This window comes from Molossus molossus, unplaced genomic scaffold, assembly GCF_014108415.1.
Source record: "Molossus molossus isolate mMolMol1 unplaced genomic scaffold, mMolMol1.p scaffold_m16_p_4, whole genome shotgun sequence".
Taxonomy (NCBI): Eukaryota; Metazoa; Chordata; class Mammalia; order Chiroptera; family Molossidae; genus Molossus; species Molossus molossus.
Genome location: NW_023425377.1, coordinates 56,616,635 through 56,632,441, shown reverse-complemented (window position 1 = coordinate 56,632,441; position 15,807 = coordinate 56,616,635). Strand labels below are relative to the sequence as shown.

Genomic DNA, 15,807 nt, shown 5'->3' with positions numbered 1-15,807 from the left:
TAGAGCAGGAGGGAGAGAGGGAGGAAGAGAGAGAGAGAAACATCGATGTGAGAGAGGCACATCAATTGGCTGCCACATGAGCCCAACCAGGGACAGGGACAGGGACAGATTGCAACTGAGGTATGTGCCCTTAGCAGAAACCGAACCGGGGTCCCTCTGGTCTGCAGGCCAACGTTCTAACCGCTGAGCCTAACCGGCCAGGGCCATAGGGAGTCTTTTAAAATGTGAGTCAGCCCTGGCTGGTTTGGCTCAGTGGTTAGAGCATTGGCCTATGGTCCAGAGAGACCCAGGTTCAGTTCCTGCTAATGGCACTACCTCGGTTGCAGTTTTCCCCTGGCTGATGTGTCTCACTTACATCGATGTTTCTCTCTCTCTCTTCCTCCCTCTCTCCTTCCTGCTCTATCTGAAGATGAATGCAAAAACGTCCTTGGGTGAGGATAAAAAACAAAGGTGAGTCAAATCTTCTCACTCCCCTATTTAAAAATCTTTTAGTCCTTTCCTTAATAAGCACTTACTTAGCACCTACTAAGTGCCAGGCAGCACTCTAGGTACCAGGGACACACCATTGAATAAGACAAAGTCCCAACTGTCATAGAGCTGACAGTTTAGTGGGGACAGGCAGACAAGAAGCAAGTAAACAACACACACAAGATAGTTTCAGAATGGGAAGCATTCAATGAAGAAAATAGCCTGGGTTATGTGATGGTGGAGCTCCTTAGCTAGGGAGTTAGGGAAGACATCCTGAGGGAGGTGGCATTTGCACTGAGTCCTCAGGTGAGGGAGGAGATGGTGGATGCAACAGCAAGTAAGAGAGCTTGATGAGTCTGAACAGCCAGGAGAACATGGTGGCTGGAGAGTGAGTTCCAGAGGTGAGATTAGGTGAAGGCCAGGCTGGAAGCCAGACCAGTGCAGACCCTTTGGCCTTTATCAGCAAGCTCCTGGGCAGCTAGCTTGAAACCCTATACATTCTGGCCAAAGCCCCTCCCTATGGTACCCCAGTGCTCCACCAAGCTTCCTGCTCTATGCTGCAGCTAGATGGGGCTGTGCACTTCCTACCCAGGCCACTAGGCTTTTGCTCTCAAAGTGACCTATTCCTGGAATGCCACCTCCGCTCCCACTACCATTTTTGTAGAATTTTTATCCTTATTTGAAAACTGACTCAAAAACCATGTTTATTTCATGAAGCATTTTCTCCTGTCCTGATCATACTCCTCTCCGTGATCCACCCCCAGCATGACTTGTAGGAATAACAGTATTAGTAAGAATGGCTAATGTTTATATTGGGTGCTCACTGTGAGCCAGACACTCACTATTCCACGTGCTTTTCATGTAATGCTACATGAAAGTCTGAAATCTTCACATATTATTGTGAAAATTTTAAACATTTAGAAAAATGGGAAGAATTATACGGAGAATATCTCTGTACTTATATCCCCGCCACCTGGATTCCACCATTACTACAGCATTTTGCTTTATCACATGTCTCTCTCTCTCCACCCATCCATCATTGTACTTTTTGGTGCATTTCAAAGAGAGTTAAAGATTTGGGGAATCTAATGTATAGCACAGTGATTATAGTTAATAATATTGTATTGTATACTTGAAAACTGCTAAGAAAGTAGATGTTAAATATTCTCACCACAAAAAAGAAATGGCAATTATGTGATGTGATGTGATGTGATAGAAGAGTTAGCTAATGCTATGGTGGTCATAATTTTGGAAATATATAAATGCGTCAAATCAATACATTGTGCAATTTAAAGTTACACAATGTTATATGTCAATTATATCTCAATACAGCTGGAAAAATTAAAAGTAAAATAGAAAATTAAAGGCATCTTCACCTCTAAACTCTTCAGCATGCATATCATTAACTACACTTTAATATTTGTTGGGAGTATATATATATATTTTTAATCCTCACCCGAGGACATTTTTACATTCATTCATTTTTCAGATAGAGCAAGAAGGAGAGGGGGGAAGAGAGAGAGAGAAACATTGATGTGAGAGAGAGACACATCAACTGGCTGCCACCCACACGACCCCAACCGAGGATGGGGACAAGCTGCAACCAAGGTACGTGCCCTTAGGGGGAACCGAACCCGGGTCTCTCTGGACCACAGGCCGACACTCTAACCGCTGAACCAAACCGGCCAGGGCCGGTTTTTTTTTTTATATATATATATTTTTAATTGAATTTAGAGAGAGAGTAAGGGAGAGGGAGAGAGAGAGAGAAACAGCGATGAGAATCCTGGCCGATTTGGCTCAGCGGTTAGAGCGTCGGCCTGCGGTCCAGAGAGGCCCGGGTTCGGTTCCCGCTAAGGGCACGTACCTCAGTTGCAGTTTGTCCCTGGCCCTGGTTGGCAACCACTCGATGTGTCCCTGTCACATCGATGTTTCTCTCTCTCTCTCTCTCTCTCTCTCTCCTCCCCTCCCACTCTATCTGAACATCAACAACAACAAAAAAAACAAAAACAAAGAAACAGCGATGAGAGAGAACATCGATTGGCCGCCTCCTGCATGACCCCAACTGGGGATTGGGCCCACAACCTGGGTACGTGCCCTGACTGAGAATGGAATCAGCGATCTGTTGGTGCATGGGTCGACACTCAACCAGTGAGCCACACTGGCTGAGCTGGGAGTGTGCCGAGCTGGGAGTGTGTGTGTGTGTTTACTTTTCTTTAAATCCTCACCCAAGAATATTTTTCTTTATCTTCAGGTAGAGTGGGAGGGAGGAGAAGAGAGAGAGACAGAGAGAAACATCGATGTGATAGAGCCACATCGACTAGTTGCCTCCCGCACAACCCCAACCAGGACCGGACACCAAACCGCAACCGAGGTACGTGCCCTTGACTGGAATCAAACCTGGAACTCATTGGTCCACAGGTGACACTCTAACTGCTGAGCCGAACAGGCCAGGGCTGTGTGTGTGTTTTTAAATATGTTTTTTAAAATTGACTTTTAGAGCCCTGGCTGATTTGGCTCAGCGGTTGGAGCGTTGGCCTGCGGACCAGAGAGTCCCGGGTTTAGTTCCCGCTAGGGGCACGTACCAAAAAATGAATAAATAAAATTTAAAAAAAAAAAAAAAAAAATTTGACTTTTAGAGAGAGAGGAAGGGAAAGGGAGAGAGAAAAAAACATCGATGTGAGAGAAACATTGATTGGTTGCCTCCTGTACATACCCCGACCAGAGATTAAACTCGAAACCTGGGTATATGCCTTGCAGGGAATCAAACTGGTGACCTTTCAGAGCCACACTGTCCAGGGCTTCAGTATTTATTTATGACTCTAGTATTTTGGTGTTTTAGGTAAAATTTGCATACAATTAAATGCACAAATCTTTTTTTTTTATCCTCACCCAAGGACATTTTTTGATATTTTGTTCAGATAGAGTGGGAGGGAAAGAGAGGAAGAGAGAGAGAGAGAGAGAAAAACATGGACATGAAAAGGACACATCGAGTGGTTGCCACCCACACGACCCAACCAGGGCCGGGGCAAACTGCAACTGAGATACGTGCCCTTAGCGGGAACCGAACCCAGGTCTCTCTGGACTGCAAGTGGACGCTATTACCGCTGAGCAAAACCGGCCAGAGTTTTGAAATCTTAAGTGTGCTTTTGCTGAGACAAAGACATACCCTGGAGTAACCAACCCTCTATCAAGATTTAAGACATCACAAAAGTCTCATGCCCCTTCCCAGTCACCCAGTCAGTCCCCATTCTACCCTTGCAGAGGCGGCCACTGTGTGTGTGTGTGTGTGTGTGTGTGTGTGTGTGTGTGTGTTTTCCACCATACATCCATTTTCTAGCTGGAATTTTATTTTATTCTTTTGTTAATCCTCACCTGAGGATATTTTTCTTATTGATTTTTGGAGACAGTAGAAGGGAGGGAGTGGGAACGGGGAGAGAAACATTGATGTGAGAGAGACACATCGATTGGTTGCCTACCTCATGACCCTGACCAGGGCCAGGATTGAACCACAACACAGATATGTGCCCTTGACCGGAATTAAACCTGACACTCTTTGGTCCACCAGCCAACTCTTTAACCACTGAACCAAACTGACCAGGGCTAGCTGGAATTTTAAAGCATTGCCATTGTTTTATTTAAATTGGCTTTAGCCCCATTGGTGTTGCTCAGTGGACTGAGCCTTGTCCTGGTTCAATTCCCTGCTCAGGGCACATGCCCGGGTTTCAGGCTCCAACCCTAGAAGGGGGCATGCAGGAGGCAGCCGATCAATGTATCTGTCTCACATGGATATTTCTATCTCTCTCTAAAATCAATGAAAACATATTTTTAAAAAAGAGTCTTATCATTGGCTTTAGTTTTTTTTAATCCTCACCTGACGACATTTTTCCATTTTTGTTCAGAGTGGGAGGGAGAGAAAGGAAGAGAGAGAGAGAGAAACATCAATGTGAAAGGTACACTTCGAGGGGCTCCCTCCCACACTACCCCCACCAGGGCCGGGGATGAATTACAATCGAGGTACATGCCCTTGACCGGAATCAAACCCACGACTCATTGGTCTGTAGGCCGATGCTCTAACCCCTGAGCCAAACTGGCCAGGGCTCATTGGCTTTAGTTTTACTAATCTATTTGTGGCAGGTGATACTGATTTTCCATATGTAGTAGAGATATGAGTTTACATTTTTTCTTTGTTATTCATTTTGTTTACAGTTTTTAAAATATTTTTTCTTTATTGATTTTAGAGAGAGAGGAAGGGAGAGGGAGAGAGAGATAGAAACATCCAGGCCCACAACCTGGGCATGTGCCCTGACCAGGAATTGAACTGGCAACCTTTTGGTGCATAGGTGCAACCAATGCTCAACCAGTGAGCCACACCAGCCGGGCTGTTTACATTTTTAAAAACAGAGTAAGAGAAAACAAATAATGGAGTCAAGGCCCTGGCCGGGTAGCTTGGTTGGTTACAGCATCATCCCGATACACCAAGGTTATGGGTTTGATCCCTGGTAGGGCGCTTACAAGAATCAACCAATAGCCCTGGCCAGTGTAGCTCAGTTGGTTGGGTGACATCCTATGCACTGAAAGGTGGCCAGTTCAATCCGTAGTCAGGGCACATGCCTGGGTTGTGTGTTCGATCCCTGGTAGAGGGCATGTAGGAGATAACATGTTGACCAATGTTGCACTCTCACATCATGTTTCTTTCTCTCTCTTTAAACATCAATTTTAGCCAGGCCAGAGTGGTTCAGTGGATTGAGAGTCCTCCCATGGACTGAGAGGTCCTGGTTCTATTCCTGGTCAAGGTACATGCCAGGCTTGCAGGCTGGATCCCCATTAGAGGGCATGCAGGAGGCAGCCAATCGATGTTTCTTACATCTATGTTTCTATCTCTCTCTCCCTTCCTCTCTCTCTAAAAAATCAATAAAATATATATTTTTAAAAATCTTAAAATCAATCAATAAGTGCATAAGTGGAACAAGAAAGCGTTTTTCTCCCTTCTTTTATAAAATTCAATCAACCGATAAATAATTTTAAAAACAATATTATTTAAATATAATTAAATAAATAAATAAAAAACTGAGTCAATAAGTCCTGATATGCATGGGAGTGAGCTGCGTTACATTTGTCATCTGGCTTAATTATTAACAGCATGCCCCCTTTCACTCTCAAAAAGTGTCTCAGTTTGGACTATCAATTATAGGTCCCCCTATCGGTAATGGGAGGGACTTGGTGCCAGCGAGGACTCTTCTTTCCCTCCAGTACCCCAAGCACTTAGTACAGGGCTTTAGTATGTAGTGGCTGTTTGGTAAATATTTTAATTTATATATGTATTTTTTAAAGCTAATTTAAAAGGCTCAGCTGGTGTGACTCAGTGGTTGAGCGTCAACCCATGCACCAAGAGGCTGCTAGTTTGATTCCCGGTCAGGGCATATGAACAGGTTGTGGGTCTGGTCCCCTGTGGGGAACATGCAGGAGGTGGCCAATTGATGTTCTCTCTCGCCAATGTTTCTATCTCTTTCTCTCCCTTCCTCTCTCTAAAATCAATAAAGAAGCCCTGGCCAGTTTTGCTCAGCGGTTAGAGCGTTGGCCTGTGGTCCAGAAAGACCCGGGTTCAGTTCCCACTAAGGGCACGTACCTCAGTTGCAGTTTGTCCCTGGCCCTGGTTGGGTCGTGTGGGTGGCAACCACTCGATGTGTCCCTTTCACGTCGATGTTTCTCTCTTTCTCTCTCTTCCTTCCACTCTATCTGAACAAAAAATGGAAAAATGTCCTCGGGTGAGGATTAGAAAAATAAAGAAAGAAAGAAAAAATATTTACTAAAACAAAATAAAGCCAATTTAAAGGAGAACATCGAGATAGGTACCCCCACCAAAAAGTTAATTTACCTCAAACACTACATTAATGCACACATGAGAGAGAGCTGTGCTGTCCAAATATGGTGGCCACTGCCTCTGAAAATATGGTTTGTCCAAATTCAGATGTACCATAAATATAAAATACATACCAAATTCCAAAGATTTAGTTAAAAAAAAGCAATGTCAAATATCTCATTAAAAAGCTTTCATGTTGCTCACATGTTGAAATAGTGATACGTTTGATATACTGGATTCAATAAAATATATTTTAAAAATTCATTTCACATATTTCTTTTTAATTTATTTTTACTTTTTAAAAAATGTGACTGCTGTAAAAAATAAAATTAAACATGTGACTCACATATTTTTATCAGTTGGTGGGATACAGAGGTTAATGGTAATTCACCTGCATAAGTATGATCAAGAAGATGTTCTAATTTTCTCTGTTATCTGCTTCCAGAGGGAATAAATGAGGCTTTGTTTTCTATCCTCACCCGAGGACATTTTTTTTCATTTATCTTCAGATAGAGCAGGAGGGAGAGAGGGAGGAAGAGAGAGAGAGAACCACTGATGCGAGAGAGACACATCGAGTGGCTGCCACCCACACGACCCCAACTGAGGCTGGGGACAAATCACAACCAAGGTACGTGCCCTTAGCGGGAACCGAACTCGGGACTCTCTGGTCCACGGGCCGATGTTCTAACTGCTGAGCCAAACCAGCCAGGCCAAGGCTTTGTTTTCTAATTTTGAAAATAAAAATGACATGAAATAATAAATGAAAGAAATTAAAATCAGTTGTCAGAGGTGGTAGGAATAACCAGTGTTGTCCTTAATAGACCAGGGAAGTGTGTTCACCTCCACCCTGACAACATGTTTACATGGATTTTTGAAACTGTTCATTTTTTAAAACAAACCTGACAAAGAATGAAATGTTCTAAGGTTACTTTTATTCCAATAATTCTATGTGCTCTGCCCAGACACCATTGGCATGGGCTGGTCCCACAGCACCCACATACAACAGCACCGTGAGGGCACCCTGGTCCTCTGGACAGTCAACATGACTGAATCTACCTGAGGGCTGGCCTGGTTGCCCCTGAGTGGTCCCTCTGCATCCCCTACTCCTTGGGTAAGCAAGGAGCAGACCTCAATGCCCATTGGTCCCACACTTCTGTGGTCTGTGCCTTACAGTCCTGTCCTTCTCAGAGGGTTTTGCTTGCAGCCCCCAATAAGGAAGGAGGCCTCTCCAGTCAAAGGCTTCTTCTCTGCCCAAAAGGCTCCAGATGGTCCCTGCCTGGAGCTCCTGCACAGGCGGGGAGTGGCCACATGCTGGGCCAAAGTCACAGTCACTGTCCTCTAGGAACCTGGGACCAGGCCCCAGCAAGGAGGCTAGGAAGCTGCTTTAGCCTCTGTGGGTTGGATCAGCATGGTGGTGGCCTGCAGTGGGTAGTAGCGGCCTCGCCAGGTCTTCCAGAAGATGCCCTTCTTACGCTGCTGCCGCTGCTGAGGAACAGAGTGGAAGTACTGGCCATTAAGGTTTGAATGGCTGCAGGTACCAAACCACCAGCCACCTGTAGGGGTTAGAACAAAGGGAACAGAGTTAGGCATGGCCTAACCACTGGGGCTGGGATGGAGATGAGGGTAGCCATTGGACTTTATACACTTTAGATGGGAGGACTTTGGCAGTGGTCATCAAATTGTGTTCTGAGGAACTCCGGGTTGTGACAAAGGAGCCTCAAGGATACTGGGCCCCCCGATCCAATAACCATAGCTTTCACATCTGTGACCATGGCAAGTCACTTCTCTGTGCCTGACACATGACAAACATTCATTAAAGACTTTCTCCCCCACCAAAAGCTTTTATTTTTTTGCATTTATCTTCAGATGGAGTGAGAGGGAAAGAGGGGAGAAGAGAAACATCGATGCAAGAGAGACACTTCGAGTGGCTGCCACCCACAGGACCCCAACTGGGGCCGGGGACAAACTGCAACAGAGGTACATGCCCTTATCGGGAACAGAACCCGGGACTCTCTGGGCTGACACTGAGCTAAACTGGCAAGGGCTCATTGTCTTTCTATGATTGTCATCTGTTTCATCAATTTATATTAGATTGAACCACATGAAATTAACAGTATTCCATCATTTTTATTTACTTTTTATTATTATGATTATTTTTTTTTATCCTTACCCGAGGACATTTTCCATTTTTTTGTTCAGATAGAGTGAGAGGGAAAGAGAGGGAGAGAGAGAGAGAGAAACATCGACATGAAAGGGACATATTGAGTGGCTGCCTCACGCACGACCCAACCAGGGCCGGGGACAAACTGCAACCCAAACAACGTACGTGCCCTTAGCGGGAGCCAAACCCAGGTATCCCTGGACCGCAGGCCGATGCTCTAACCACCGAGCGAAACCAGCCAGGGAACTTTTTATTATTTTTTAATCCTCACCCAAGGATATAGTTTTATTGATGTGAGAGAGAGGGGGGGAGAGAGAGAGAGAGAGAGAGAGAGAGAGAGAGAGAGAGAGAGAGAGAGAGAAACATTGATTGGTTACCTCCCGTACATGCCCCAAGTGGGGGATGGAACCCGCAACCTGTGTATGCACCCTGAACAGGAATCAAACCCACAGTCCTTTGGTGCATGGGATGACACACCAACCAACTGAGCCACACCGGCCAGGGCTCTGTCTTTTTTTTTTTTTAAAGAATAGTTTATTGATTTTTAGATAGAGAGAAACAATGATGTTTGAGAGACACATTGATTGGTTGCCTCCCACACATGCCCCAACCAGGGCTAGGAATCGAACAGGAAACCCTCATATGTGCCCTTGACCAGGAATTGAACCCACAATCCTTTAGTCTAGGGACTGACACACTCTAACCACTGAACCACACTGGCCAGGGTAGTGCCAGCTCTTACTTTGGTTCTTTCTATAAGTGTTTTCTGCTGAATGCATATTGTTATAATACATAATGATCTCTAAGAAACCTTCTTTCTGACACTATGTGATCATTTGTAGGAGTGAGAGCAGGAAATTCTTCTGGGCCAAAGGCTAGCATTGTATCTGTCTTCCCTTGATCAAGCATATAAAATTTGCAATAAAATGTTGACTTTTTTTTTAAGATTTTAAAGTGAATTTTTCGAGAGAGAGGAAGAAAAAGGAAGAGAGAAGAGAGAGAAACACTGATGTGAAAGTGTATCAATCAGTTGCCTTCTGCATATCCCACACCAGGGATCAGGGATAGAGCCCGAAACCCAGGCATGTGCCCTGACCAGGGAATTGAACCAGCGACCTTAAGGTACAGGGGATGACGCCCAACTAACTGAGCCACACGGCCAGAGAGCCATCATTTTTTGACCCACCAGAAGGCATTTTGATATGTTTCACTTCACAAGTCCTGGGCTCTGCCTTCGATTTTACTAGAACAAGATGGAGTTTGTCTTGGAGGCTTTGCCACATGCCAGCCACCATCCAATAAATATCATTTTATTGAATTTTCATAATAATCCTATGGTGTTGGTACTGTTATTATACCCATTTTATTTTATTTTAAAAAATATTTTTCTTTATTGATTTGAGAGAGAGGGAGAGAGAGAGAGACAGAAACATTGATGAGAGAGAAATATCAATCAGCTGCCTCTGGCATGCCCCCCACTGGGGACTGGGCTGCAACTGGGACTGGGAATCAAACTGGTGACCTCTTGGTGCATGGGTCGATGCTCAACCACACCAACCAGGCTATACCCATTTTAAAGATGGGGAAACTGAAGGTGGGAGAGGTTAAGTAAGTAAGGAAAAGAGGGTAATGGGTGGAACTAGAGTTGAAAGCAGGGCAGGGAAGTAGAATGGCAGGGAGGGGAGGCCTCGCAGGGAAGATGAGGAAGGACAGAACTTACTCACCAGAGAGGCTCTTGGCACAGTTCTTGTCCCTGCGGAGGTCGTGGTCCCGGTCCCAAGTGGAGAAGGGCAGGGAGAGGCCACTGGGTGTCACAGTGGTGACACCCAGCTCGCTGGCCACAGGTGCCGTTAGCTGCAGGCTGTAGGCTGTGTCCTCTCCACCCAGGCGGACAGGGAACTGCAATGACTCGGCATTGCCCTCCCAGTCCTGTAGCTGCACAGCCAGGTGGCTGCTGCGGTCCCCCAAGATCAGGTGCACCTTCTCTAGGCCCAGCCAGAACTCCCCTACAATAGGAAAGGTCATCAGTGACAGTGGAACCCACATCTGTAGCCCCTTACTCCCCCTGTGCTTCTGGCTTCTGGAAACCCACCTTGGGGATCTCCAAAGCCAGTCTTGTAGGCTTCCCAGGGCCGATTGAAGTCCACAGAGCCATCCTGGCGCCTCTGAATTATGGTCCAGCCTCCATCTGCCCAGACAGGTACAAGGTCACCAGGAGGACCCTTCTCACAAGGGACTCATACTCCTCCATCTGGCTCCAAAACCCCAAGACACCTCCAAACCCAGGAAGAGCAATACTCCCCTCATTCATCCCAGCAAGACTGGAGGAAGGTGGTCAAAGGAAGAAATATTGTGTGGGCTGGCCAGAGGGCCAGAGGCTCAGCCTAGATCTTTGTCCCTAGGACCCAGCATGGAAGGAGGGAGTGGGAGTGAGGGAGGTGGGCTGCATTTGACAAAAAGACAACAGTTCCCTGGCGGGTTAACATCCTACCTGAGGTCATCTTACAGTTAACCAGGAAAGGCAGAGAACCCTGAGGCTGGATCTGAAACAGTCCACTTTGCCGTTCTCCCTCTTCAAACAGCTCTTGGCAGTCCTGGGGCAGCCCTGTAGGGCAAAGAGAGGGGTGGGACACTGAAGCAGAGAGCAGTCCTGCAGTTCTCAGGAAACAGGTATATCTAAAATTTGGGTAGTGGGCAACAGGGATATTAGGGGGCAATCCTGAGTTCATGACACCCTTTCTTTACACTTGCTTAAAGTCTTCCATGGCTCTCTCTGACCTTCCTTAACACTGACTACAAGATGTTCCAGGACTGCCCTGGCCGGTTTGGCTCAGCGGTTAGAGCGTCAGCCTGCGGTCCGGAGAGACCCGGGTTCGGTTCCCGCTAAGGGCACGTACCTTGGTTGCAGTTTGTCCCCAGCCCTGGTTGGGTCGTGTGGGTGGGAGCCCACTCGATGTGTCGCTTTCACGTCGATGTTTCTCTCTCTCTCTCCCTCTCACTCTATCTGAACAAAGTATCGAAAAATGTCCTCGAGTGAGGATAAAAAAAAAAAAGTTCCAGGACTGGCCCTTCACCCATCTCCCTCTTCCCACACAGCATGTCCACACTCAGGCCACACAGCCTTCCTTGTCCCATGCATCCTCCTGCCACAGAGTCTTTGTACATGCTGGTCCCTCTGCCTAGGACACTCTTCCTTCATGCCTTTTTCTGCTTTATTCTAAAGATCCCAGGTTCTGCAAGAAATCCCTGATTCCTAGACCAGGCCAGACCCCCAGAAAGGGGCATCAAGGTCTTCCCACTCCCAACACTAGGGTCATCAGTGGTCTCTCCCCAACTCCCTTTACTGAATGAGGCTTCTATGAGGCCAGGGACAGGAAATGTTCTTGGTCCACTCTGGCACCAGTGCCCAGGCTGATCCTAGTCCACAGCAGGTCTTTAATAAAGACACAATGAATGAATGATTAATAAATAAATGATTTCAGGAGCTGGATGGGGGTGCAGAGTGGGGAGGTAAGAGCTGAGCTGAAATGGACAAGCTCTGCTTTGTCTAGTGGAGGTTTAAGATCAGGTCTGGATGGGACTAGGGGGGACAGAGGCCCTGCCTGGGGTCCCAGGTATCAGAGGGGAGTTGAATGATTAAGTAGTAAAGGAGGACAGGTGGAAGACAGGGAGGGTGACAGGAAGGGAGGAGGTGAGGAAGCAGGAATGGCTACTGCTAATGCGAAGTCCCACCCCCAGCCCAGCAAAGAAAGTAGGGGAAAGGTCGCCTGTGGGAACTGGGGTGGGAAGGCCCAGGACAAGGGGTGAGTGTGTCCTAACCGTTGCAGGGGTGGGGGCCAGCCCAGAGTGACTGAAGACACTTTCTAGCCCCTAGGGCAGCTACCCTTTTGCCTACTTTCCTCTCTTCCAATCAGGACAGGCACCTGGCCAAACCACCAATGTGGCTTCCATTAGCACCAGCTGTTTCTCTCTCCAGCTATGAACTTTCCCCTACTTGGCAGAACTAAGCTGGAGTCTGGGAGTCCCCAAATCCACAAGTTTCCCCCTCCAATCTCCTCCACATCTCTCAGCCTGGACCTATACCTACTGACCCATCCCAGAAGCCCCTCATCCCAGGACAGCAGTTTGGGAGGGTGTACTGGACCCTTCCCAAAGGGAGTCATGGGGAGTGGTGGGGTGGAGGAAGCCCTCAAAACTAGAGGGCTGGAAGCCAGTAACCAGCCTGAGGGTGTGAAAGGGGGGGGACTGAACTTTTACCCAGTTGGCTGCAGACAGCCACAGATGCCGTGACGGGTGACAGGGTAGCAGGACCAGAGGGGAAGTCAGCTGGCTCTGAGACCATGAACTTAAAGTGGTACAAAGATATGGGAAGCTGGGAGCCTGTGTTGACATACACAGACATGTTGGAAATTTGGGGCAATTTCAGCCATACACCCAAATAGAACCCAGATGGTGGCAATGGCTAACTCTCTGTGGAAGTGGGAGAGATGGGAAAGGGGGGTGATTAGGCACTCTGGGGACAAGAGAGGGGTGAGGGACCAGGTTTTGGGTCAGCAGCCCTGGATTTATCAGGGATGTAAGAGTTAATATGTCTGGCCAGGGAGATAGGGATCCCCTGCCCTTGCTCCACCTCCTAGATCCACACTCCAAGCTTTAGAATCCCTCTCCCAGATAGGCATTTGCTGTTCACCCAGTGACTCCAGACTCCCTAGCTGGCACCCTCTTGTCCATCATCATGCCCTCCTAGAAAGTTCCAACCTATGTGGAGGTGTCCCTGAGCGGCACCACCCCATTCCCCACACTCCTGCAACTCAAGTCCCTCTTGAACCCTCTTTCCCAACCCCTGCTTTATTAGTGGCCAGCAAGGTTTTGGGGGAAACCCACAGTACCCCCCAGAAAGAAGGGTGCGGTGGTCAGGAACAGAGCTGAGGGACGTGCCCCCATAAGCCCTTCACCAGAGCCCAGAGGGACCCAGAACTAGGACCTCTCTCCTTCTCAAGTAAGGTGGACATGACAAGGAGGGGTACAGGAATGACAAGTGTATGTGTCTGTGTGTGGAGGAGGGAGCTGCCCGAGGACAGCAAAGGGCTGAACACTCACTGTGCAGGTGGCTTATATTGTGAGTGGGGCCAACAAACTGGGACATCTTGGGTAGCCTCTTCCTCCTGCCAGGCTTGGCCACCTCATGGGCCAAGTACATGGGGGCCAGGAGGCCCACCTGGGAAAGTATGGGAGGAGAGTGTCAGGTATAACTGGCTCACATCCAGACCCACAGGTCCAAGCTTCAACCTCCCTCCCCTCCTGGTGCAAGCACTCGTACCTGTCTCTGCAGATTCTGGATTCTCAGATGCTGCTTCTCCAGGTGCCGCTGCTGCTGGGCCACCTTCTGGAAGAGTTGCTCGATCCTGCTGTTCTGAGCCTTGAGCTGAGTCTGGAGAGAGTGTGAAAACCCTCGTGAAGACCAGGCCTTCTGCTGCAAATCTCTCTATTCATCCACTCCTCTATCCTTCCAACTCTCCATCCTTTAACACCTGGGCAGGAAGCACCTCAATTACGTCTACACCCTTCCAGAGTCTCTAGAGAGTAGTAGGAGTGCGGACAGCCACCCCAGGTCACACGTACCTGCAGGCTGCGGAGGGTCTCAGAGGCGGCCTTGCCGGGGGAGACCAGACTCTCCCGGACGTGCGGGGGTGCGGCGGATGCCCCCGGCTCCTTGCAGGCGGCTCCGCACACGCCCAGACGCCGCTCCAGTGCGCCTAGGTGTCCCTGGGTGCGCTCCACGTGTTCGCGCAGCCCGTGGCCGAGCTGCAGGAGCCCGTGAGCTAGTACATTCACCTCGTCCCAGGACGCGAAGCGCTGCGGCGGCTCCACCGGAACGGGGCGACCCTGAGCGCTAAGCAGTCCGGCGGTGGCAGCACACAGCACCAGGGCTGCTCCGGCCGTCGGCACACAATGCATCCTTCCGAGTGGCCTGTGTGTGGGTACGCGGTAACGCAGGGACTCAGACACAGGGTTGCGCGGGCGTAAGGCGAACGCAGGTTCTAAATACGCAGGAACCGTGGCAGAGTCTCTCGCGGATGCAGAAGAGCCGGAGAACAAAGGTCAGTTTCAAACTCCAGCCCTCGTTTGGCGTGTTCCGCCGACGCCCTTTTTATAAGGCGGGTGCGAAAGGGGCGGGGCAACTTTGAAGGCGGAACTCGGGGCGTGCCGGGGGTGGGCCTTGCAGTTCCCGGTGGGGTTCTCTGTGTTCTGGGCAGTGTAGTTAGAATGCGGGGTGCGGGGCGCCCCAGGGGTGCAAAACTCCTCCCTACCTGGTGCTGAGGTGGCTTCTCTGCCGACCAAGGGAGACGTGACTGCCCCTCTCACCGCAGTCCTCTTTCCAGCGTAGGATTTCCGAGCCTCCCACCCCGCTCCACTGCACTCAACTAGGGAAAGGGCGCTGGCAACGGAACGCCAAGGCTGAGAGTGGGGGCGACATTCCTTTTGCCCTCCTCAAGTGAAAAGCTAGGGAGAGGGCGGGAGACGTACGAGAAAGGGCCCTGGGGCGCTGAGTCCCGCAGGACCTGCGAGGAGCCCAGGATGTTTCCGGGAGAGCCTTCCAAGACCAGGCTGGCCCCCGGGGAGATGTCTCTGGGCTCCCATGATCCTTGCAGCTCAAGGATTCATCGTGGCACATGTGTCTGTGGATATTTAAAAAATAATTATTCTTTATTGATTTTAGAGAGAGAAGAAGGGAGAGGGAGAGAGAGAGCAACATCAATGAGAGAGAATATCCGTGGGCCGCCTCTCACCCATCCCCACACTGGGGATCAGGCCCACAACCCAAGCATGTGCCCTGACCAGGAATCCAACCAGCGACCTGCTGGTGCATAGAGTGAAGTTCAACCCCTGCGTCACACCAGCCGGGCTGTCTGTGGATTCTTCAGTGTACCTCCTCCCCCTTCCCGGCAACCTAGTGTCCTGTTGTCAGGGCCCACACCTCACTTTCTACTGACACGCTCTACCCACAGGGTCTGCAGTATCTGAGCCTTGCCAGCATCAAAACAGGAAGCTCTGAACAGAAAGAGGGAATACATGGAAAGAAGATCCATTCATTCATTCATTCATTCATTGGGCAGTTGTCTGCTCTGCTATATGGAGTACCCAAGTTAGTGGTGGAGAGACCTCAACCCTTTGAGACTGGGGTATGAGCGAGATTGGGACAAAGAAACAACTGAGTGCAGCTATAAGGCTGGACCATGTCCATTCCACAAAGGTATTTATTCAACAAACTTTCACTAAAGTCTTCCGCCTTCATCCTCACCAACTCCCCTATATC

The 15,807-nt window shown here is 48.8% G+C and overlaps 1 protein-coding gene across 1 annotated transcript; it reads right to left on the bottom strand.

Moving 5' to 3' along the window:
* Nucleotides 1–7,240: 7,240 nt before the first annotated feature.
* ANGPTL4 (angiopoietin like 4) lies at nt 7,241–14,601 on the bottom strand. Its single transcript, XM_036240784.1, has 7 exons — nt 14,112–14,601; nt 13,810–13,920; nt 13,590–13,707; nt 10,981–11,094; nt 10,582–10,677; nt 10,214–10,495; nt 7,241–7,881 (listed from the first exon to the last, which is right to left on the bottom strand). The coding sequence occupies exons 1-7, from the start codon at nt 14,445–14,447 to the stop codon at nt 7,700–7,702; spliced, it is 1,239 nt and encodes a 412-aa protein (XP_036096677.1). The 5' UTR covers nt 14,448–14,601; the 3' UTR covers nt 7,241–7,699.
* Nucleotides 14,602–15,807: the final 1,206 nt, after the last annotated feature.

Bases quoted from the DNA above. Each gene is read 5' to 3' on its own strand.
- ANGPTL4 (XM_036240784.1), bottom strand. From the start codon at position 14,447: ATGCATTGTGTGCCGACGGCCGGAGCAGCCCTGGTGCTGTGTGCTGCC. The intron at 10,678-10,980 runs GTAGGATGTTAA...CTGTCTGGGCAG, and splicing joins TAACTGTAAGATGACCTCAG to ATGGAGGCTGGACCATAATT. The intron at 10,496-10,581 runs GTGGGTTTCCAG...TTCCTATTGTAG, and splicing joins TGGCTTTGGAGATCCCCAAG to GGGAGTTCTGGCTGGGCCTA.